The following is a 24,808-nucleotide window of genomic DNA, read 5'->3' as shown; positions in this document are numbered from 1 at the left end:
GGAGGACGCTGGGCGGCGAGCTGGCCCGCTCTCCGCGGGGATCTAGTTCCCTTCGGCCGTCCCCAGCGCCGGGAGGCCAGGCCCGTACTCTGGGAAGTCCCTGGCTCGGGAATTGGGCCGCCGAGAGGAGTGGCGCTCCTGAAATTGCAGATAGAGAATTTAACGAAGGGAGATGGTCCGTTTTCCCAGACACCAACGACCCAAATCTCGAAGAGGGCTAAAAGAACCGACGACCGGGCGTCGGAAGCTAAAGCTTATTGAAAGTATTCCTTGATCGCGCGCGACTCTGCTATGGGTCTGGGACGTGACACACACTCAGTCCCTCCTTAGATGAACTTGCACCCCTGCCAGAGAGAACGAAGTACCTAAACACACGAAATCACTGCCTCATTGGATCCTCGCAGCTACTTCGTTATTAATACACTTTACCAGAGAAAAGTGAACACTACTCGGGCACGGATGATGGGTTCTAAAGCGATCAGCCTAATACCCTGTCGCCATCCCAGCCACACTAGGAGTTGGCATCTCTGTCAGGAATTACTGTATCTGGTCACTTCACTTCTAGCAGAGCATCCTTGGGAAAATAATTCCTAACGACCAACAGGAACTATTCAAGAGGATCCTCCCCGGATTGTTGTTTTAGAAGACTGTATGGTGCTTGACATTATGGAATGTTCCTCAACCTGTTATATGTGAACTTTGCCTGGTTGGAAGGAAATAGACAAGCTAACAAGACTTCTCTATGAATGTCCCGACAAAATGATTTTTTTTGTATTTTCTACATTTTTATGTATTTTCAACTTTCCTAACATAAGTAGACTGATAAGACCATCCATATGCGTGTCATTTAAAATGGTCTTTGCAAGGACTGTATAGAAACACATATGTTGTCATGAAAATACTATTAAAAAGCTTAGGCACTGCGGTCACAATTAAGTGAAATATACTTGTGTGGAAGGTAATGTACAAAAATGAGTAAACCTGTGGTGAGTGACCAACATAAGTATTGTCTGAAAAATTCCAGAATAAGCTGCCAGCAGAAGCAATTATGACCTTTGACCCTTTCCACCGGACTGGCATGCCTCTTTTGAAAAAATAATAATAGATTCAGTCCCTTTGGTTCACACTTCTGTCTCTAAGTCCAGATAAAAATGCTGACACAGATAGAATGGACAACAGCTTGAAATGAGCCACATGCCTGAAAAGTTAACCAGCAAAGAACAGTTCCAGAGGCAAGGTGGGAAAAACGCCCAGTACATCTACACAGGGCTCTGACTTCTGACAAGTTACTTTTCCTCTGGTCTCAGACTCCCTTGGAAAACAACTTTGTAACTTATTTTGGCAGGGAAACCTTTGGATAGAACAATCAGATCACACTTGGAAAACACAAATGATGATTTAAACCATGAGACCCAAAGGATCCAGCACAGGGCAAACAAAGTTGCCCATGAATGACTTTCTATGAACAGCACAGGTCCCACACCACTTTACCAGCTTCTGTCTTCCTTGGCTCTGCACCATTCTTTGGTCCATTATCACAGCATCGGTGGGGACACTTGTCACCAGACTTTCAGGTCCCCCATGGGTGATTTTCCTTTCTGGCCATTCAGCTCAAGACATTTCCATGTTTTATCGAAATATTCATTCTTGAGTTTTAAACCCAAAACTATCGTGTGTGACCCCTGACTCCTCCTCCTCTCTCAAGTCTATATTCGTCACTTCCTCCAGCCAGTTTTCCTCGACCATCTCTACTAGGTTCAGTCAAGGTTATAGGAGTAGCATGCTCCCCTCCAATAAAATCCGGTGCTTACCTTCTGGTAAGGCCCATTCATTCATTCATTCAACAAGTATTTCCTGTATCCGGTGCCTGCAGTGCACTGGGACTGCCAGTTGAAATAACAAATACCCTGACCTGTTGGAGCTTAAGCTCTAGTGTGAGGACAACAAAAAATACACAAATCCTTATTTTAATACCTGGCAGTTAAGTTCTACAGAGAAAAAAACAAGGCAAGATGAGGACACGGACAGAGGGATGGGGGCCAAACTCTTTTGAGTGGTCTGATGGGGGAAGGCTTCTTCAAGGAGGTAGCATTTGAACAGAAGCTTAGATGAAGCAAGGGGTGAGCCTCACACAGATCTGGGAGAATGTTCCAGGTGGAGAAGATAGCCTGAAGGGTTGGTGGCATGTGGCATGTAGCAGAGGCTGAAATGTGTGTGGGGCAGATGGATGAAAGAAATTTATTCTTGCCCACTTATACACAGGACTCTGCCTTTGTTATTCCTTTTATCTGAAATGTTCTCTTTCCTTTCTGCCTACCCAATGCCTAACGTTCCCCCCAGTTCCCCTCTAAAGCAGGGTTCCTTGAGCCCCTGGCCTGGGTGCACTCGGTTACCCACCGGCTAGGCACCTGGGGGGCACTGTGGGCGTCTTCCCGATTGAAGCCTCCGGAGTGGATGCAGGGAGGTCCCTTCTAGGTGGGCTCTCCGGGGGTGGGCACTCCAACTTGGAGACCACAACCAGCCTCCAAGTCTGGACCGAGAGGCAACTGCTGTTCTTAGACGATGCGATCATAGTTTAAATGAAGCACCTTTCTCCTTTAGCCCCTAGAAGAGAGAGGAGGGGCAGTTTGTCCATTCCAGCTGTCCTTGGTCCTCTGGTTTCCATTTTACTGGATTCGTAACGGTGGCAGTTGAGCACACTTGCCGTACCGGTCTAGCAGCAGCTGGCACTCTCTAGCTCCTGTGACAACAGCCTTGATTATGTTTTGTATGTTACATGTCCGTTTCATTAATTTTAGTGCTAAACAATCCCAGGATGCTTAACTCTTGCCCTGTCATAGCTAAACACAGCCACTTCGAGCTCTGCGACAAGTCCGGAGCTCAGACAGGCCAACTGCAGGCTCACCAAGATTTATCCATATTTCATTTTTTTATTACCAATCAAAAATAAATTCCATATATCGTTTAGCAAATATTATCATTGTTTTGTGACAAAAGACACAAGAGTCATAACAACAAAACTCCCCGAGAGTCAAAACTCATAACAATGCCAAAATAAATCACAAAAATATACAAATTAAAATCTTATGCAAAATAAATACGAGTTATTTGCTACGGTGGCTGTGATTCGCCTACCCACATGGAGGCCTGCTGTTTGCGGAGGTCCCCCTTCCATGGGAAGACACGCAAGGCTGGGCCAGGTCCAGGGTACAGCTCAGCCCAGGAACCAGAGGCTGGAATAGGAAATGAGAAATTGCACTGGGAAGAGGAAGTCATCGGACCAGTAATATTTGGAAATAACCATGACCCTCTGCTGAAAGTGATTATAAATGGGGACAGGGAGAGGTGGGGAGGAAGGACCGTCTCTTGAGAGCATCTGTGTGTGCACAGAGGTAGCCGTGGAAGTGTGTGTACCTGCTCCATGGACTTCACACACAAACACTAGGTTCGGGCAGTGGGTGGGCTCAGGCAGCACTCAGGCCCCAGGAAAACCGCACTGCAAGCCCCCATGTGGACGCGAAGAGCAAGCTGCTCCTGGAGAAAACTAAGGGGTTTCCCTGAACAGGGCACGAAGGTCTGGTGTCTTCCTTATGGCTGAGAACCCATAGGTGTCACCACCTTCTCTCCAGACTTGTAGGAATCACTTCTGTCACTGGGAAGGTCTGTTAAGCTGACCAGTATACTTGGTGCGAGGCATTTTCTGGTCATTGCCAACAGCGCACTTGGGGTTCCAGGTCTCACGGGTTGAGGAAAGAAGTGAATAAATAATATGTGGGAAGGCCTGTCGAGGCTCCCTCGTCTGTTCCAGGCCCCCCAGCAAGTGTTCCACCCAACCAAAGGGTCAAAGTGGACTTTGGTCCCACAGCCTCCCCGTCAGTGGGAAGCCTACTGCTCAGGGAGATGGTGCAGGACTGCAGATGGGGCTGGGGCACTCAGGGTGCAGTACCACAGGCTTCAGCAAAGACTGGGATGACAGCTCACACTAGGATCTCACACGTGTGTAGGACAGGGCTGCTGGCTGGGTGCCTTCTAGGTGGAAACCTCCTTTCCTGGGTTCTGTAAGTGCATGAACAAGGTCAGGTGAGCCTCAGCCACAGAGGAAAGGCCATGAAGAACCCACTTGGGTTGGCTTCCTACACATCCTCCTGACCTCAATCCCCAAGAGACACTGGGGTTTGGAATTAGAAGCAGGGAGTCTGAAAAGAAGGGCTTTGTAGGTCAGTAACGAGACTTGACTTTGGCTATGGGGTGGGAGGGGGATAAACTGATTGCTAACAATGTAGATGCTCATGACCAAGTTCCCTCCTGGCCCCGAAAAGAGCATCACAGGTAAGCCCCTCTAACACAGACACTCTCCCCACCTGGGGAAAACCTTTGGTGAAACTGAGGGCAGGGCCTGGGGAGCAGTCTGATTAGCAGTCTTAAAGGTGTGAGACCCTGCCCTAACACTTGGAGTCAGCCCCACGACAAGGGGAGAGCTGTCCAAAGGGGTGGATGTGAGGCAGATCACAGGGACAGGGCTGAGAGTCCTCGGCCCAGCCCAACTCACCAGGAGACCCCATCAGCAGAGTTCTAGGAGGTTCCTGGGTCCAGCGATTAACAGGAGGAGGCGTGCTCCTCTCCACAGTTGGAGTATCACCTCCCTGACCACGGTTCCCAGAAAATCCCTTGGCCTCGGTGACAACAGGTGAGCCTCAGCATGCGTCCAGGCAGTTGTTCTCAGCGCTATTTGGTTCTTTGCTTCCTGGGAAGAACTGTCTTCTCTCCCAAGAAGAAATCTTCCTCCAGGAGGCCACGGCGGTGCCATCTCTGGAGGGCGTGGAAGAGGAGCAGGGAGAAGTGGCTCCCTGAGTCAGGGATGCAGCCAGGAGGTCACAACTGGGAGCACATTATGGCTATTGCTTCCCGGGGTGAGAAACCCTACCCCTTTTAAAGTTTTTGTGGGAAAAAAAATTGCTTTTAAATAAAGTTCCTTAACCCTGTCTTCCCTTCCCCCTATGATATTTAAAAAGAGGTGCAATGAGCTGAATTTAGAAGCGCTCCTGGTCGTCGGTATACTGCCCTGCAGTCCAGGGCTGTGCAGCTGCCACCTCCAAGCTGTTCAGAGGTCCCTGTCAGAGACCAGATCCCCCTCAGGCAGGGGACCCTCTGGCTGCTCAGTCAGACAGGGTAACTGTACCCCTTCCTGCCTAACAGGCTCCCTGTCTTCTTGTGGGCCCACTGGGGAGGCCCCCGCGGGGCTGGCGGGGGACCCCGGGCCCTCCTGTCAGATGGCGCTCTCGTGAGACGTTCTGTGCAGCAAGGAGTTGCGCTCATTCAGCAGGTTCGTGGTCTCATCCACCGGTGGCGCCTCGGCCTTGTCAGCTGAGTTCTCGGTGCAGATGGCACACCCGTCCAGGGGGAACTGGGGGCAGTTCTCCATGCGTGAGGCCAGTAGCCCGTTCTGGTACTGTTGCCGGGTGATCTGCAGGGGGGTGGGCAGGGGTGGTCACTGAGAGCAGGGTTGGGGGGCCAGGGAAACGTGGCCGGGATGGAAGCTGAGTCCAGGAAAGAGGGCATGACCCAGGGCAGAGGGTATCAGAAGCCCCCTCCCGACCACAGAGTGAGAAACTAGAGTAGGAAGGACACACATCCCAGGTCCGGGCCCGCCATGCTGGGTGCGTGTGCTGTGTGCTAAGTCGCTTCAGTCGTGTCCGACTGTTTGCGACCCCATGGACTGTAGCCGGCCAGGCTCCTCTGTCCATGGGATTCTCCAGGCAAGAATACTGGAGTGGGTTGCCACGCCCTCCTCCAGGGGATCTTCCCAACCCAGGGATGGAACCCAGGTCTCTTGTGTTTCGGGCACTGGCATGGGGTTCTTTACCACTAGCCACACCTGGGAAGCTATCCATGCTGGGTGCGGTGGATCAAAGAAGCTGCCAGTGGCCTGGAGGCAGAAGAGGGGCTGCCTCAGGCAGAGGGCTATGGGGAGTGCTCACCTTAATGTACTGGAGGTCCATGAGTGCCCGCACGCTGAAGTCAGAGATGTACTGGCCCAGGATCGAGCTGCCAAACTGGTTGCTGCTGCCTGCCAAGGGCACGGTGCTCGCCGTCTCTGAGCGGTCTGGGTAGCTGAGGGAGGCCGAGCGGCTGAGGGCCGTGGGGTGCGATGGGGAGCGGTCTGTGGCGGGACAGAGACTGTGAGGCCAGCGGCCAGCCTGGCGCCCCGCACAGCCTCCTGTCCAACTGCGTCCCTCAGACACCAGGGCAGTGGAGCCCTCACTGGAAACGGGAAGGAGTTCTTGGGTGCAAACAAAGCCCTTACTGCAAGGTCTGACTTCATCAGAGCAAACGAGTTAGTTTGTTTAGAAGTGTTGTGCAGTAAGTATCCAAAAGTCTACCCGAACAGAGAACAAAACAGAAAACAAAAACCTGAGACGCAGAAAGTCTATGTCTACAGAAGCTCTCATTTCCCGGACAGCTAACGAGGCAGGGGCAGCACAAAGATGGCCCGAGTGTGCCAGATAACATCTCAATGACCACTTCTGTCAAGGGATGTAAACTGCACACTTTTAAACTATATGAAGATGAAGAACCTACAGTTTGCACTCTTTCACCATACATACAGACACCCCCAACGTGACACCCTGTTCATATCTCAAAATGCTTGTAAGAGCTCAAAAGTGTGTTCCATGAGACGTGTGTGGAACAGTCCTGCCTGTGTCTGCTGAGCCCAGCCAGTCTGGCAGGGGGATGGAGGCAGCAGACTCTTCTCACAGGAACCTGGAGGCCCCAGAGCTCCAGCTTCCCACGCTGGGGTGTCTGGACACTGGTCCCAGTCTCCGTCCCAGGAGGCAGAGCCCTGGGGTAGCTATAGCAGTGCCTCTTCTCATCACTAGGGGCAGAACAGGCTTCACTCAGCTGATAGTAACCAGGAAAGGGGAATGACTCAACTTCCAATGAGGAAGGAACCAGCTCCTTATTTTGCAAAAGGAAGGGCACACACATTATTGTACCTCATTAGCTCATATTTTGGGGGAACATTCAGAGAACAATGAAATCCAGAAGTTAATTGTGAAGGCATGCTGGCTTGTTTTAAACAAACAGGTAGTGCACTAAGCTGATCTGCTGAGTTAACTACTACCTTACTAATGACTCAGTTAACTATTCTAACAAACAGCCCAGTGAAAAAAGCAACCACTGAGTCTGGGTGACTGACTGAACCAAATGAGACTGAATTCAGTAATACTCCACATCTGAATGCATTCATAAAACTAGGAACACACAGTCTGGTTATTCTATGACGGGTAGCATACAGCAGCAGTCCCCAGCCTTTTTGGCACCAGGGGCCAGTTCCATGCAAAACAAGTTTTCCGTGGACTGGGGTGAGGGGGGATGGTTTTGGGGCAATTCGAGCACATGACATTTCTTGTGCACTTTATTTCTATTATTACTACATCGGCTCCACCTCAGATTATCAGGCATTAGATCCCGGAGGCTGGGGACCCCTGGTATATAAACACTGGAGAACCACGTGCATCTATCACTCATTCAAACCTAAGTAACACCTGGGAGTTCAATATTTCTTACTGTTTAACATTAATTATTGGGATGACAGAATGCTTTTAATTAATGCTTATTAGCACTCCAGAGACAGGAAGTGAATTTAAACCAACATACATTAGTCACATGGTGTGTTAAAATAGAGGTCCTAGAAATTTAAAAAATATGAAGGTTTGTTTCTGAATAATGAAATTATGATACTTAATTTTCTTAGGATTTTTCCTACTTTTCTAATTTTCTAAATAAGCTATGTTACTATTAAAACAAACCCAAAAATGTAACAAAAAACAAAACCACAGTAATTTTGACTTGGTAATTCCATTTCTTTAAAAAATATTCTAAGGACATATCTTAAATACAGAAGAAGTTTTTCCATAAAGAGGTCATATCATGCCATTATTTAGAATACAGACCCCCATGAACATGCATAAGGGGAAGTAACAAACGAAGGCATCTCTGCTTAGTGAGACCCTGCATAGCTCTAACTAGAAAGCTTATGGAAAAGTGTCTCGGTTCCCATATTAGATAAAGACATTAGGATTCAAGCCATGTGTGTGTCAACCCCGCCATCTATGAGACAGGAGCAAGTGCAGGAGAGGAGAGGGAGGCTGAGGGGCTGGCCAGTGAAGGCCAACACGGTCCACTCTGTTCTCATCAGGCAGCCTCCTGCTCAAAGGCCACTCGTCACAGCCAAAAGTTGGCTGCGTCTGAATGGGACCAGTGACTGCTAAGTCATCCTTCTACTTTTTTAAGAGAATTCGTTTGTTTTTTTTAAGTGTGCTTTCGTATATTTAGGAAGGAAAGTAGCCCAACTGTATGAACATCAATGGGAAACAGGAGCCTGAAGCGATAGGTTTCTAGGACGGCCAGGGTCCCAGGAGCTGCTTTAAGCTATGCACTGAAACTGGAGCTCAGAGACACTCGCCATGCTCCTCACCCCCGGGCTCAGCAGCCCAGGCCACGGGTCTGCCATCAGGACCTCTGCTGCCCCAGTGTACGTGGGATACGGGGATCCCATGAACTGAATGATGCTGGGGCCAACACGGTTCCCGCCGACCCTGGTTCAGCGCTCAGGAGTGTGACCTGTGGAAGGCCAGAAACAGCACAGGCCTTTGGCCTTTTCCCGAATACTTCCTGGTTTGACTATAATAGAGAAAGTACAAGTAGTAATTGAGCTCTAGCTAAACATTTTATATCAATTCTCTTGCCTACTGTGGCCAACAATTCTTAAGAAGTGGGCATATGTCTTGTTCCCGTTTCACAGGAGGAAATCAATACTCAGAGACGGTCAGTCAGCTACCAGAACCATTCAGCCAGTCTTGGCGGAGACGCCACTCAACTAGGGCAGTTTGAGTGGCCGCACTTCTAACTCCCAGAGGCTGCCTCCCCATGGCTGGTGGACACCATTTCAGCCACAGAATAAAAAAGCAAAGCTTGTGAGGAAAGGTGGGAAGTTTTTTTTAGAGAAAGTTGCATGTGTGTGTGCTCAGTCGCTTCAGTCGTGTCTGACTCTTTGCAACCCTATGGACTGTAGCCCACCAGGCTCCTCGGTCCTTGGGACTCTCCAGGCAAGAATACTGAGAGGTGACAAGTCATCCTGCTGAAGTCTGTGTGGCCCTGAGCAGCAGGGCTCACCTGGCCTGGCCAGGAACAGCCTTTCACTCCCAGCCTGTCACCTGCGTGTGTATGTAGGTGTGCACGAGTCTTCTCAAAGACTGAAGGGCCTTCGGGGAAATGCTTCCAGGACCTGGGCCAAGGGACACAGTAACACAGAACCCCAGGTCAAGCAGAACCAACGCTTGTCAGGCTGGCCCACACATGTGAACAGGTGGGGTGCTGGGAGGAGGGGCAGAGGTGGCCCCACTGCCTGCTGAGAGAGGTTAATGCAGCAGCAGGATGCAGGCTCAGGCGACAGGAGGCAGTGCAAATTTTCTAGCCATGCCTTGTTACCTGAGAGCCAGGAGAGCAGGGAGTTCCGCTTGCCAGGCGGACACCCAACCAGGGTGGAAGGTACTGGAGCAAAAGAGGAGAAGGTCAGTGATAGGTGGGGTGGACACAGAGCCACAGGAGAAGCAGACCTGCTGGGGCCAGGCTGCCTTAAGCAGAGAGGGGACACTGGCTCTGATGGGGAGGGTGCTCAGAGCCCACTAATGAGCCCTGATCAGAGAAAGGTGGAGGCTGGCGGAGTGAGCCCAGAGTTCTCACAGTGAACACAGAGCCCCCAGAAGTCATCTCCCCTCCCTTCCGGCCACTGCAAGTGGAAAGCAGGGGCCTCCAGGTCAAGACAGGGCCCAGGCCCCCAACCCGGCTCTGAGGCATCGCTGCAGAGAAAGAGAGCTTAGAGGAATGTCCTGTGATGGTGTGCCCTGCTTTAGAAGTCTTCCCCAAGCTAGATGGTAAGAGGTCCTCCTGGGAGGGGCAGAGACGTCCTCCCCAGGCCTGGGGCACCTGGGCAGGGGCACCTGTTCCCAAACCCGGCTCTGGAGCCTTGTTTCCCATCCCCCTCCCTACAGGTGCCTGCTCATGCTGGTAGATGAGCCGAACTGTGTCAGAACACATGTGTGCCCGGCCGCCCACACGGGGGTTGTCTTTGTCAAAGGAGAGCAGCAGGCATAGCGTTGAGGCGCCCCTCCCACTACCACGCACCGCTCAGCACCAAAGCAGACTTCCCCTCTCCAGCCTGCAGAACCCGCGGCTGCTCTCAAGGCTTGGAGGCATCACACCACTAGCGAGATGCCAAGTTGGGTGACACGTGGGCCTTGTCTGCAGGGCGCCCACTCCAGCCACAAGGCCCCTCTGGTAACAGGAGCCTGAGCCACCTAACACTGGGGAAGCAAAGGGCACTGGGGTGGCAAGAGAGGTCTTCTCAGAGGCTGCCCAGTCCTTTCTCTGTCCCCGAGCTCCTTTACTCCATTAGAACTGACTCTTAACCAAGAGGCGGTGGCTCAGCCCCTTTACTGCATGGCCAACAGGCCCTGGCCTGGCCCCCGACCAAAGGCGCCTCGGATTCCTCACCCCATCCGACTCCCCTGGCCCAGTCTTCACTAGTGAGGCCACACAGCCTCCTTCCACCTGCCTCTCTCTCAACTCTTCTCCACCGTCATGGCCACGGTGGCCTGCCTGCCCAGCTCGCCCATTCTGCTGGTGTAGGTCCCCCTGCTCACAGGCCACTAACGGCCTTCTGCTTCGTATCATGAGCGAACGCCATCGACTTCCTGCGCCTCCCTGACACACACCCACCAGCTCCCTTGTCTCCTCCAGGCTGGTCTCACCATCTCAGAACGCACTCTCAACTCCCCTCCAGGCTCTGCTCAGAATCCCCTTCCCATCTCCTCCCTCCACCCTCAGACCCCGTCCCCATGGGCAAATCATTTCTCCAGCCTACCTCCTCAAAGCCCGGGCCCTCACTGGCCTCCCCTCCCTGAAGGCACCTGGGCTATGAGCCTGTAGACGGCCCCAGGTTCCGGGGGAGCAGCCCGCCCATATCCCGACCCCTCCAGGCGTGCTGGGGGTGGCCCAACAACTCACCAGGGGCCGAGGACAGGGCCATGGTCCCATAGTAGGAGAAGGCACCCGTCTCAAACTTCATGTTCTCCTTCCCGGCCTCTACCTCCACCTTCCCCTGAAAGAGCAAGGGTCATGGTCACAGACTGAGAGGAGAACACCACCAGGGAGAAAAGCCTGAGGCGCAAGGGAGGAGCGAGGCGTGAGTGGGCGCAGACCCTGCGGAGGCGCTGAGACCGGGAGACCGCGAGGAGGCCAAGGGGGGCCTCGGGAGGAGGATGGGCAGTGGGGGGTGGGCAGAGGGCAGGCGAGGGGGCAGCACGGGCACGGGGGGGCAGACCCACCTGCAAGATGAGGATGAAGTAGTCGGCCGGCTTGTTGCGAGTGTACAGGTAATGACGGATGTAGTACTTGTTGTGCTCGTCAAACTTGAGCTCCTGGATGACGTCTGGGTACTTGAGCAGCCGCAGCAGGATCTTTTCTGATACCAGAGAGGGGCTGAACTGGGGGACCTCTGAGGGAGGAGAGAGGAGAGTTTCACAGGCCAGGCGGCACCTGGGGCTCGGTCACACCTGCACTGGACAGCTCCTCGTCGCCTGGCCCTGCCTCCCTGGGGCGGGCAGGGGTGCAGCCTCGGCTCCGGCCTCAGTAGACATGAAGCTGTCTGCCTGCTGTAACCATGGCTCCTGCACTAATAGAACACGACCTCGGACGCGTTCCTTCACCTGAGTCTGAGGTTCTTCATCTGTAAAATGGGGATCTAAAACGTCATGGGGTCACTGCTTGCTGAAATGGGATAACAGACGTAAGACACTGAGCCACGCGCCTGCCGTGTGGGAAGTGCCTGGGACACGTGACTAGTGCTATTGTCAGAGTCCACAGCATCCGTATCCTGGCAGAGAAATCACAGGATCACAGCTTCAGCAAGTGAGGGCGGGAAGGAAGTCAAGAGTGAGGGGAGAGGACAGGGCAGGCAGGCATGCTCCCATTTAATCACCGAGGTCTCCAAGAGAGCTATGAATCAGGGGTGAGAAGAGAGAAAAATGACTGACTGGGAGGTCAGGTCCCGTGGGACCCAGCAGATGCAGGCGGAGGGGAGGTGGAGAGATGAGAACAGAGCAGGATCCAGGGGCTTGGAGAGGATGAGCGGGCAGGGCTGCAGGTACACCCACCAGGAGGCGGCATGTGGAAGGGCCTTCTCCCTCCTCAATGGGGAACCTGGTGCCCACCTCCCATCCTCCCAGCACAAAACTTCCAAAACAAACCCGGACGCTTCCTGGAAGTTTGCAGCAGCAACTCATTAACAGGGAAAATAAACTGCAAGGATTGTCAGGGGTGGGGGCGGATGCAGGGACAACACCCCGCCCCCTTCCAGAGGCAGGCAAGCTTGCCCGGGCCCTTCATCTGCCGCAGCCCTCTGGGGAGGAGAAGCCAGGATGTCTCCCTCCATGGCTATGTTCTGCCCCTACCCGAAGGGCCCCCCTCTTGCTCTTACCTGTGGACAGGAAGCGATGAGCAGCCAGAAGTAGCTGAGGTGAAATTTTCACCTTGAGTTCATTGTCAGCATCTTTGAAGGCTGAGAAGTCGCGCTTGTTCTTCTCAGAGACCCGTTTCCGGCTTCGGTTGTCAGCTGCAAGAGAGAATCTGAAACTGAGGCCAGCGTCCTGCAAGGACTCGGGAACAGACTAGAGCCCATCTGCCGGCTCCCAGCTGAGTGGGGCCTCTTTCCACCAGAAGCAGCAGCAACAGCATCTGGACCGAGACACGAAGGCCGGGAGGAAGCATGGCCCTGCCTCACGCTTGGCCTTCCCACCCCAGGACAGCAGGGGTCCATCTAAGCGAGCCAGGTGGGGCAGGGAACTCACTGTACATATCAGACTCGTCCAGGATCTCGGACTTGATGATCTCCTCGATGACGTCCTCCAGGGTGACCAGGCCCAGCACCTCGTAGAAGGGGTCACCTTCCCCCTCGTTGTTCACCTTCTGCACGATGGCCAGGTGGGACTTCCCTGAGGAGAAAATGTAATGAGTTGGAGGAGCAGAGAGACTATTCCTGAGACTCCTCGAGCAAAATATTAACACATTTGGGGTCACGAGTCCTGAAGCTGTTGCTGGAAACAGATATTGCTTTTAAAGAAAGGGAAACCAAAAATATCTTTTAATTTAGGACCATGTGTTTAAATAGAATGAAGACGGCAAGTCCCTGCTTGGTGTGGTGTATCAGGGGCTCCTGGAAGGGGAGAGCCCCACCCTGACAACCTGCAGACACAGACAGCATCTGTCAGAGCCCTGTGTGCGCCGGGGGACACAGGGCTCCCCGGGGGGCCTCCAGGGCCACCTACATTCCTTCAGCCAGTGCCCCTTAGCAAAACGCCTCTTCGTGTACCCAGGAGCCATGATCCTGCCCAAGGCAAGGCTCTCAGTTCCCAAAGCCATTAACAAATTAGCCCAGGCTATAATTAGGCCAGGCGGGTACTATAATTAGAGGAGGGCCACCCTTGAACCCAAAACAAGAGAAAGTTAGGAGGCAGAGGGTGGGGTGGAAGGACCCCCCACAAAGCCGAGTGGAGGGGCAAGGCTCCCCAGGCCTTCTGGGGCCCACACGTCTCGCAGGTCCTGAGCCCCAGCAAGTGACAATGGCAGGGCCTAGCCCGCACTCTGGGTTGAAAGGGACTGTGTGCCCCCCACACAGGGACACGGGTCTGGAAGGGCCTAAGGGGAAAAGAGCCGGAGGGCACTGAAGGTCAGGTCAGGCCTGCCGCTCAGCTTCCCCTTCATGACCCTATCGTAGCCGTGACTCTGCACCATGTCCCTGGAGGAGGTTCTCCAGGTCTCCAGGGTCCCTGGGAAGCCCAGCCCCAGGATGCATCTTCACAACTCCCACGGGCCTTGGAGGGGGAACAGAGAAATGCCACTTTCTGTGACTGGCATTTTATAAAATAAAGCCAAAAATCACAGAGTATACCACATGTGATGGGGGAAGTATTGCCCCTTCTATGAAACTTTTCCACAATGTGCCAGTCACTGTGGTACACTGATTTCCACTTGTGGTCAAACAAGGGCTTCCCAGGAGGCACTAGTAGTAAAGAACCCACCTGCCAATGCAACAGACATAGAGATGCAGTTTCAATCCCTGGGTCAGGAAGATCCCCTGGAATCCCCTGGAATGGCAACCCACTCCAGTATTCTTGCCTAGGATATCCCATGGACAGAGGAGCCTGGCAGGCTACAGTTTATAGAGTCACAAAGGGTGGGACACAACTGAAGCAGCTTAGCACGCATGCACATGGTCAAATAATTCTCAGCACCTTGCCAGGCAGAACCATGGCTAGACTCGATCAAAATTTCCCGAGGATCTTGAGAGATGAGCCAGCAAGAGCTTGGCCAAGGTCCTCTGTAGGCGGCGGCCAGTCAGGGACCTGAGCCTAGGGTCAAGCCCCCAGCCTCTTGACCTGCCGGATGCCCTCTGGAGACAGAAGCAATGTCCCCAGGGGCCTGGGGCAGCCAGTTAAACTATGTCATGGGGTGGGGAGGGGAGCCAGGATTAAAGCAAGGCAGCTCTTAGCACTTTCTGACCGACACGCCCTAATTAAGCCTGGCAGTACCCAGTGTTGGGGAGACACACAGGTCCTCACAGGCACTCTGTCTGTTGGGCAGGTCGGTCACTCATTTCAGCAGGCCAAACTGGCAGTATGTCTCAAAATTCAGGGTCCCTAACCTTGGATCTGGAAATTTCAGGGGTAGGAACTTTTTCTATGGGTGTAAATTTCAAAATGCAGAAAAAGCAAAAGGGTTCATCAGAACATTCAACAATCTCAAACCTCAAGGGCAATGGATGGGGAGGGAGGTGGGAGGGAGGGTCAGGATGGGGAACACATGTACACCAATGGCTGATTCATGCGAATGTATGGCAAAAACCACCACAATACTGTAAAGTCATTAGCCTCCAATTAAAATTTAAAAATTAATTAATTTTTTAAAAAAAGGCAACGGAGCAGGGGCTACTGCCGCTCTGGGGAGAATGTGGCAGAGCGGGATGGACCAAGCATGGAAGGAAGCCCTGGTGAGACTGCAAGGGGACAGGATGCATGGCGCCGTCTGCAGACCCGGGGGATGGGGGTGCTAAGCTGCCCTGTCACTGTCGGGGGCGCTAACGATGGTCACCTCTGCGGGTATTTGGAGTTTGAGGGAGGGCCTCAGTACCCTTCTATATTGTTCTACTTGCTGGGCATGTTTCACTTCTACAGCGTTTTTTTTTTTTTAACTGAGAAAAAAATAAAGGGGAGAAACAAATTAAAGGGAAAAAAGGGAAAGTGGTGAGAGAGGGTAGACAAGGACCCTCCATGCCTAACCCCTACCGCAGACTAAGCCCCGGGAGCAGGTGGGTGTCGGATATGGCTCAGTTAGAGGGGTCCCTGCTCACAGCCTAGAAGTCGGAGCCCCTGGAGAGAAAGGACAGTTCCAGTAATCTGAGGAAAAGTCTTCCCCTCCGACTGATGACTGCAGCCATGAAATTAAAAGACTCTTGCTCCCTGGAAGAAAAGCTATGACAAACCTAGACAGCATATTAAAAACCAGAGACATCACTTTGCCGACAAAGGTCCATACAGTCAAAGCTATGCTTTTTCCAGTAGTTATGTACGGATGTGAGAATTGGACCATAAAGAAGACTGAGCACTGAAGAATTGATGCTTTTGAACTGTGGTGTTGGAGAAGACTTTTGACAGTCCCTTAGACAGCAAGGAGATCTCATCAGTCTATCCTAAAGGAAACCAGTCCTGAAGCTGATGCTGAAGCTCCAATCTTTTGGCCACCTGATGGGAAGAGCTGACTCATTCGAAAAGACTCTGATGCTGGGAGGGATTGGAGGCAGAGGAGAAGGGGATGACAGAAGATGAGATGGCTGGATGGCATCACTGATTCGGTGGACATGAGTTTGAGTGAACTCCGGGAGTTGTTGATGGACAGGGAGGCCTGGCGTGCTGCGATTCATGGGGTCGCAAAGAGTCGGACACGACTGAGAGGCTGAACTGGACTGAGGTACCCTGTAGGTGAGCGGACCTGGGGCACCGCCCTCGGCCAGCCCTGCCCTGTAGGCTAAGAGCCTGGAGCCCTGGCGCCAACTGTGGCTGGCCAGGTGGGGCCCCGACACAGAGGTCACCCTCTGCTGACCCGAGTATGGACCCTGGGCTGGGTTTTGCCTTTTTCCTAACTTATCTGTCTCCAGAGAGGCCATTCTTCGGTCTTAGCAGAACCTTCTCCCCTGGCCAGAAAACCTCCCTTGCCCAGGTCACCAATGACCTCCAATGGTGGCGTCTCATTCCCAGGAGACCTGCCCAGGCTACAGTTTCTGAGCAACTCTCTCCCTCCTCCTGGAAACCCTCCCTCCCCTCGGCTTCCAGGCACAGCTCTCCTGGTGCTCCTCTGACCCCAGGGCTGCTTCTCCTTCCTGAGAAGAGTCCCGGGGCTCAGTCCTTGCCCCTGGCCCTTGCCTCACAACTTTAAATACAAACTATACATCAAGGCATCTCCAACAACTGTTTGCAGCCCTCTCCTGCGCCCTCTAGACTCACATCCAGCTGCTGGCTGACAGCTAGCTCCACATGGATGTCTAATATTGGGGTTTTCCTGTAAGATGTTATGGAAAAAAACCTGAATCAACTTTTTGGCCAACCCAATATCTTGACCTTGACTCAGTCAACCTCCTGCCCCAGACCTGTGGAAGCGGATGGGGGCCTGGGGGAATAAACTGCTTCCACTACTTCACTACCCTTCTACATCCAGCCAGTTCAGCAGATCCCATCAGCTCTGCCTGCAACGGACACCCAGAATCCAACTGCTTCTGGGAGCCTCCACTGCTACTGCCACATGCTGCTGTTGTTGTTTAGTCGCTGAGTTATGTCCTACTCTCTGTGACCCCATGGACTGCAGCCCACCAGGCTCCTCCGTCCATGAGATTCTCCAGGCAAGAATACTGGAGTGGGTTGCCATGCCCTCCTCCAGGGGATCTTTCCCACCCAGCGATGGAACCTGGGTCTCCTGCATGGCAGGCGGATTCTTCACTGTCTGAGCCACCAGGGAAGCCCAACAACACTGGAGCGGGTAGCCATGCCCTCCTCCAAGGGGTTTTCTCAACCAGATAAGGAACCCAGGTCTCCCGCATGGCAGGCGAATTCTTTACCGTCTTGAGTATGCTGAGCCCCGGGCATCTCCTCTCACCCAAAGAGCGAGATCCTAAGTCTTCATCTTGGACCTGAGTCTACTCTCCACACAGCAGCAAGGGGGAGCCCTGCTGCACCCCAAACCCTCCAGTGGCTCTCTCACCCCACAGAGACGCCACACACCTCACAGAGGCCTGGGCCCCAAAGCCCTTCACGCTGTGCTCCTCTCCAGCACAGGTGACTCTCAGCCCCCTGGCTCTTCCTCAAACACCTGAGGCCGCTCCCTCCTCCTGACCTGCTCCACCCCCAACACCTGCCGGCTCAGCCCTGCTTCAGGCCTGCGTTCAATGTTCAAACATCACCTTTCGGTGAGGCCTACCCAGAGGGCCTCACTGAGTACTGCAACCCTTCCTCCAGCCCCACAACCCGGGTCTTTATCACCTACAATAAACAATAGAAAGTGCTTGTTCATTGATTATCGTTTTATGGCCCATCTTCTCCCACTAGATTGAGAGCTCCATCATAGCCCGAGGCTTTCGTCTGTGTTCCCCAAACTCAGAACAGCGAGCGGCACGTAACAGGTGTGCAACGAACACCCGTGGAATGGATGACACAGTTCACGTGGTTGTGCCTTAGGAACCAATGGTGGAGAGGGAGAAGGACAGAGACTGGGCAAAGAACCCTTCTGAGTTTTAGTCATCAAGAAGCTTTTGGGATCTCCCAGGGGGCCCAGTAGGCTAGGACTCTGTGCTTCCAATGGAGGGGGCCCAGATTCGATCCCTGATCCAGGAACCAGATCCCATATGCTATAAGTGAGACCCAGGCAACCAGATGAAATAAACAGAAAATATATTAAAAAAAAAAAAGAAGCTTCTATAATTTAGAAATTACTGTTAGCTGATTTACCATTTAGAATAAGAGGATCAACTCAGGACTCAGACTTGTGACTCTCATTGTATGATATTTATTAAATCTAATGTAGAATTTTATTTTAATGAGCCACCTCATTTGATTATGAGTGTCCATTCAACTGGATAACTGGGTTTTGGGGGATGGTAGGAATGAGAAATGAGACATGTAAACTGACATAATGTGTCTACTCCAAAAACTGATCATCCCACATTTTCCAAAGCAGTCTTAATTAAAAAAAAAAATGTAGCAAAAAGATTATATTTGGCTGAGCCATATGAAATTACTGATGTTTGAGTATTTCCAACAGAAAAAAAGAAAAAAGACAATTTCAATTCAAACAGTTTAACCAGTCTAGGAGGACTCAGTATGGCTTCTGTTTTCTTTTTTACACTTTCCTAAATAGAAATTCTAACATTTCCATAGTCAATAGTACAATCAGAAAGAAACGCATAAGAAAGAAACTCTTACAAACGTTCTCATGTTGCTTCTTGGGGCTTAGGGCTTCCCATGCCTTCTACACTCAAGCACTGCGAGGACGAGGACGGGGAAAGTCCTGTGGGGCCAGAGGCACCTTGAAGCTGCTGTCCCCAGGTCACCTCTGGGCCATATCTGGCTGCAAGCTTGCCCGCTCTGCCCTGGTCAGCCTTGGCCCAGGTCAGAAGCCTGCACGTGAGACCTCGAGAAACCCTGGTGCGATTGGCAGGTACAGACTGCCAAGTGGCCCAAGCAAGCCTGGGCCTCTCACTTCCCTCTCCCACGGGGAAGAGGAGGTGAGCAGAGGGAGGACCCAGAACCTGCCTGAGTTCCTCAACAACCCTCCCCACCTCTCCACCCTTCCCCCTGCCCAGGCTCAGCCCTGGGTGCCCTGTGAGCGCTCACTGCCCCCACCGTGCCCCAGGTCTTCCTTTCAGTACTTGCAGGGCTTGTCTCATCAGCCGCCTGGCATCCAGCCAGGTCAGGATGCGGCTCAGCTCAGCTCGGTAACTCACTCCTCTCCAGGCATCCTCCCACCACCCCTCACCCAATGCCGGCACACAGCAGACACTCCAAAGTCTTTGCTAGAAACACACAGGGAGGTCTCCAGGGGCACCGGAAAGCCCATTCCTCAACCCGCCACAACTCCCTTTTAGCAAGCGCCTGTGTGCTCTTCTCCCCCATAAAAAACCTTTATAGTCTCTCAAAAGACCGTAAGAAAAACACACGTTACTAGGTGCTGGATTTCAAAGTCCACAAGGGCTCTAAGAGGCCCTGCTCACCTGCTCTAGCTGCCTTTGCTCACAGAAAGATCCAGGGGCCCCAGATCAGACGCGGGCATCCCACAACCCAAAATGGTGTCCTCGGCATCTCTTTCTGGCCTCCTGGCAGGTCCCATCTCCTGCCAACCCAGGTTCCAGGGCTGGCCCTGAACTCTCAGCAACCCCTACCAGGAGAGGAGCTGGCCAAGCTGCCAGAAGACAGAGCCCTGGGCCACAGGTCGGCACTTGCAGACAGTGGGCACCCCGACTTCCTGGGAATCCCCCTCCTCTGCCTCCCTCCATCCGGCCAGGGCAGGATTAAGCTGACTATTAATAGTGCTGACCTCAGCCAGCAGGAGGAGCCTCAGCCCAGCCCAGCAGGAAGGCAGGGCTGGACAGGAGAGGAACCAGAGCGGCAAAGCACAGCCCTCCCAACCCCCAGTGCCATCAATTCCAAGGGGGTGGGAGAGTTACACACGAAAAGAATATCCCAGAATATCTACAGCAGGGAAGGCCTGACTGGGGAGGGCTGGAAGGGAACTGTTTAATCAATGAGCAATTTAAAAGAACAGAGGGACTCTCCTGGTGGCTCAGTGGATAAGAATCCACCTGCTAATGCAGGAGACACAGGTTCGATCCCTGGTCCCAGAAGATCCACGTGGCATAGCGCAACTAAGCCCCTGTGTCACAAGTACTGAAACCTGCATGCTTTAGGCCCCCTAAGCTGCAACTACTGAAGCTCTTGTGCCTAGAGCCTGTGCTCTGCAACATGAGAAGCCACAGCAAAGAAAAGCAGCAGCACTGCAATTAGAGTATTCCCCCACTTGCTGCAACTAGAGAAAGCCCACACACAGCAAGAGAGACCCAGGGCAACCAAAAATAAAATTAAATAAATAAATGTTTTTAAATATTAAAAAAAAAAAAACAATGAAAAAACTTTTTAGTTTTTTACTTAAAAAAAAACACCAGGGAGGTCCTTAATTCATTAGAATCATTTTAATAAATTAAAATATGACTAAAGGAGAGTGCCATTGGAAAGAACAATGAAGCTTTTCCATCATGATCTGACAGTGCATCAGGATGTAGACAGGCAAGGCCTGGACTGGCCAGTTTTCTGTCACTCCTAAAAAGGGCCTTAACGCAAAGGAAGTGCCCAGGCCACCAGCAAGGTGTGCCCAGGAGGGCCCACCTGGTGTGGCTCATGACACAGTGCGACAGCCACTACAAAGGCTAATGTAGATACAGGTTTATTTTAAAAGACAGTGGCTCACCATCCGTGTAAAGCAGACAGCTCCAAAACAGGGCAGTAAGAGTGATGGCGGTTCCTTTCACTTTGGCTTAATGCATTTTAAGGGTAAGATGGTAAAGAATCTGCCTGCAATGCAGGACATCCTAGTTTGATCCCTGGGTCTGGAGGATTCCCTGGAGAAAGGAATGGCAACCCACTCGAGTCAGTATTCTTGCCTGGTGAATTCCACGGAGAGAGGCCACAGCTCATGGGGTCGAATTTTAAATGGACTTTAAAGTCAATCTGTATTACTTTTTAATGTTTCCATTTATAATCAGAAAAGAAAAGAAGCCTATCTCGATTTGAAGGGGAAAAGCGATCTAGTTCACTGCTGACTCACTGGAAGAAAATCCAACAAACATCTCCAGTGGCAGGATGAGGGTGACTCTGACTTTTAATTCTTAATCATTTTCCACTTTTCTGAAAGTTTCTATGATAAAGTCCACTACTTCTATTTTTATTATAACTAAAAATATAAGGCACACCTTTCTGCACCTGGCATGTTGCACTCGGCGACGTCGCTGCAGCACAGGGCTCCTCAGCTGCCCGTGGAGAAATCCTGGTAGGGGCTAGGATGGAGCTTCTGCTGCTGGACACATGACTGTTTCCAGGTTTCCTCCTACTGCAGACAGCCCCGCAAGGATAATCCCTCATTTGACACATGTGAGATAACATTTACAGATGTGGAGTCACTAAGTCAAAGGGCAAATTTGACAGAAACCTCCAAACTGCCTTCTCCAGGATGTGTCCGCATTTACACTCTCACCTATAGAAATTTTACTTGGTGGTTCCTGACTCATTCCTCCATGTCTAGATATACAGCAGGTACTCGATAAGTAAGCTACTCAGTAAATATCACCAGTGAAAATACTGCCTTTTGGTGGGCTTGTAAAAGGAAAGACATGAAAATGGATGGCAAGAAAAAGGGTTCAACAGAGTAAAGCAGAAAAAAAAAAGTGATATGGGGACAGCCTCATGGAAAAGAGAAATGGAAATGAAGACACAGGACAGGAGAGCGCAGGTAAAAGGGGTTCATAGGCTGACCAGGAAACCAACCAGCCCAGCCACCCTGAGCAAGACAACAACGCAGGGGCTCCCTGGTGGCCCAGTGGCTAAGAATCCACCTTCCAGTGCAGGGGACTGGGGTTCGATCCCTGATCCGGGAACCAAGACCCTACAACCCGCAGGGCCACTAAGCCCGAGCACAACTAGAGAGTCTGTGAGCCACAACAGAAGACCCCGCGTTACGCAGAGAAGAGTCCACGTGCCACAGCTAACGCCCAAAGCAGCCAAATAAAGAAAGATTAAAAAAGACAGCAACGCAGACATGGCTTGTCAGGACAGGCTCTCCCAAGGCGGCACCTATCCCTGACAGTTTCCATGGATTTTTAATCCAAGATATATAAGCAACTTTAGCTTTTCTTACTACACAGAAAATCCAAGATATATAAGCAACTTTAGCTTTTGTTAATACACAGACTGACCATGGGTGGACCCAGACTAGGTCTGCAAGCCAGCAAGTCACCAGCCATCACGGTTGACCAAGGGGCTCCGGGGATCCTGCACACACAAACACACTCACTCACTCACTCACTCATATTTTAGCAAATCGAGAGCAAGTGCAGACAGGGATTTACACATGATGTGAAAAACATAACCGGAGCAAAGCTCACAAGATAGAGAGCTGCTTAACAAGGAAATCCCGGGGTGAAGACAGAGGCCCCTACAAAGGCCCCCTTGCCACCAGCCGCCCCAACCAGCATTGGGGGGAAATCAGTAAGGATGGAGTCAGGGCTGAGTGACTGGCCAAAATAATTCAAAACAAAGAAAACTATGTGAAACATAGACATACAGCCACTGTCAGTATTGAAGGACCCCAGCACAAGGGTATTTTGTGCTTTGAGAAAATATATAAAGTATGTGGTAGAGATGATAGGAAGTGATAACTATTAGCAAAACATTTTAAAAGAACAGTTATTCTGTTTTTACTTCAAAAATTTTTTCCTTTGTTTTATAATATTTGTATTAGTAAAACATACATGTATACAGTGTTTGAATGGAAATAGAAATTTTTAAAATTTAGAAGAAGGACTTCTCTGGCAGTCCAGTGGTTAAGACTCTGAGCTTCTTACTCAAGTGGCAAGAGTTCAATCCCTGGTCAGGGAACTAAGATCCCACATGCCGTGCGGCGTGGCCAAAACAATTTAAAAAAAACACACATTTTTTTTTTTCCTAATAAGGTCCATAATCCAAAAAGTTTAAAGAGCTGTTTAGAGCCTCCCTGTAAAGGCAGCCACACTTTCATTGTCCCTTCATTTTAGTGGACACTTGGGTGTCCCTCCCAGGGCCCACTCCCCCCTACCCCAGCACCGAGCAGTCAGGGCAAGTGAGTTTGGGGGCGGGGGCAGGGAACTGTGCCCTTCTCCTCTTCTCCAGCCCTGAGGAGCACCTATGATAGACCCCACTCTTCACAGGAGGGAACCCCTGCTCAGAGAGGTCCCTGCCGGGATCACACTGTGAGGGAGTGAGCAAGGTGGGACTCAGAAATGGGACTTCCCCAAAGAGCCTTCTTTAACCCAAGTGCCCCAGGGGTGAAGCTGTTGACAAGCAGATGCTGGGGGACCCTAAGCCTGGTCTCTCACGCTGGGGACAGGTCTTCATGCCTTTGATTTTTCAGTTAACCAGTAGTCTCTAATTTCCAACCTTTTATGATGGAAAATAAAAGCATATACAAAAGTAGAGGAAATAATATAATTACACCCCTCACGTACCTGAAACAATTAACGACTCCTCTGGCCAATCTTGTTTCCTCTCTCCTCCCACCCACTCCACTGGTTTATTATGAAGGAAATCCCAGATCTTATCTGTAAACATCTGCTACTTTTACCCAAGCACTTCAGTGGCCATGGTTTAGTCGCTCAGCCATGTTCAACTCATGTGACCTCATGGGCTGTAGCCCGCCAGGCTTCTCTGTCCATGGGATTCTCCAGGCAAGAATACTGGAGTGGGTGCCATTTCCTTCTCCAGGGGATCTTCCTGACCCAGCAATCAAAGCCAGGGCTCCTATATTGCAGACGGATTCTTTACCAACTGAGCCACCAGGGAAGGAAGCCCAAAGCACTTCACTAAGCATCTCAAAAAGTTAAGGACCCTTAAAAAAAGGCAAAACCACAACAGTATCATCACACCCTAACGTGTAATTCCTTAAGATCCTCAACAGTCAGTGCTCTAACTTTCCCAATTTTCTAGTAATTTTTTCTCACATTTAACTAATTTTTACATGATTTTTTTGATACCAGTAACAACAATAGAAAAAGGAAATTAATGTAACTTTTAATCTTACCTTTCATCAGAGGTAAGTACTGGTAACTGCATGTTTTCTTTGGCCTTTTAAAATATACATAAATAAAATGGAACCGTACATCAGGGGCCAGAAAGTTCATTCATGTTTTTCCATGTATTCAAACACTTGAACTTTCTGGCCAACCCAATATATTTTCTCCACGCACCGGATCATTGGGTAAACAGTTTTGTACCCTGCTTTTTAAATATTTCACATTCTCTGTATTTGCCCATGTCATAGAAATATCTGTAGAGACTGAATGGCCTCATAATATTTCATTGTACACACATACACATAATCCCAAGCCCCACTGGGTTCCTAAAGTGTGCCCTTCCCCGTTTCTTGCATTATGAAAATCCCTGTAATAAACATATTTGGGTCTATCTTCATGTCCTTAAGATAGGTATCTGGAAGGAGAATACCTGGATCAAAGGACAGGGGTTATTTCTTGTTTGTCTGAAGTTTCTTCAGTCAGCTGAGGTGTTGAGTTCAGACCTCGAGCTGGTGTCTTGGTCCTCAGGGATATAAAAACCTCTCCTGGAGGACACAGGCGGGGATGGTGCAGAAGGCGGGGAGGAACACAGAACTGGAGGAGCATTACACAGCAGAGGCAATAGGAGAGAAGATGCCGCCCGGCTGATCCGCCCTGTGACGGGAGGAAGGAGCCGCCAGCCTCCCGACTTCAGACACTTCCAGCAAACTGATTCTCTCTCCGCCCAGTCCTCTGGTCTCAGCAGCCCCTCTGGCCTTTCCCCCTAGAACCCCAGCTCCTGGCTGCCTGGCCTCCCACCCCAGAGCCCCCCACCCTAGGAGGCGCTCCTTT

The 24,808-nt window shown here is 51.3% G+C and overlaps 1 protein-coding gene across 1 annotated transcript in view; it reads right to left on the bottom strand.

The window, feature by feature from the left end:
* Window positions 1–1,951: 1,951 nt before the first annotated feature.
* CNNM4 (cyclin and CBS domain divalent metal cation transport mediator 4) overlaps window positions 1,952–24,808 on the bottom strand; it is a 37,685-nt gene continuing 14,828 nt past the window's right edge. Inside the window, exons 2-8 of the mRNA XM_010829600.1 lie at window positions 12,912–13,055; window positions 12,542–12,676; window positions 11,391–11,560; window positions 11,071–11,164; window positions 9,493–9,555; window positions 5,979–6,160; window positions 1,952–5,464 (exon numbers count right to left, since the gene is read on the bottom strand). Coding sequence (XP_010827902.1) covers window positions 5,267–5,464; window positions 5,979–6,160; window positions 9,493–9,555; window positions 11,071–11,164; window positions 11,391–11,560; window positions 12,542–12,676; window positions 12,912–13,055 — 986 coding nt within the window. The 3' untranslated portion in view covers window positions 1,952–5,266. The remainder of the gene's footprint in view (window positions 5,465–5,978; window positions 6,161–9,492; window positions 9,556–11,070; window positions 11,165–11,390; window positions 11,561–12,541; window positions 12,677–12,911; window positions 13,056–24,808) is intronic.

This window comes from Bison bison, unplaced genomic scaffold (genome assembly GCF_000754665.1).
Source record: "Bison bison bison isolate TAMUID 2011002044 unplaced genomic scaffold, Bison_UMD1.0 scf7180017864508, whole genome shotgun sequence".
Classification (NCBI taxonomy): Eukaryota; Metazoa; Chordata; class Mammalia; order Artiodactyla; family Bovidae; genus Bison; species Bison bison.
Note: the sequence above shows the minus strand (reverse complement) of the source record. Positions and strands in the feature narration are given on the sequence as shown.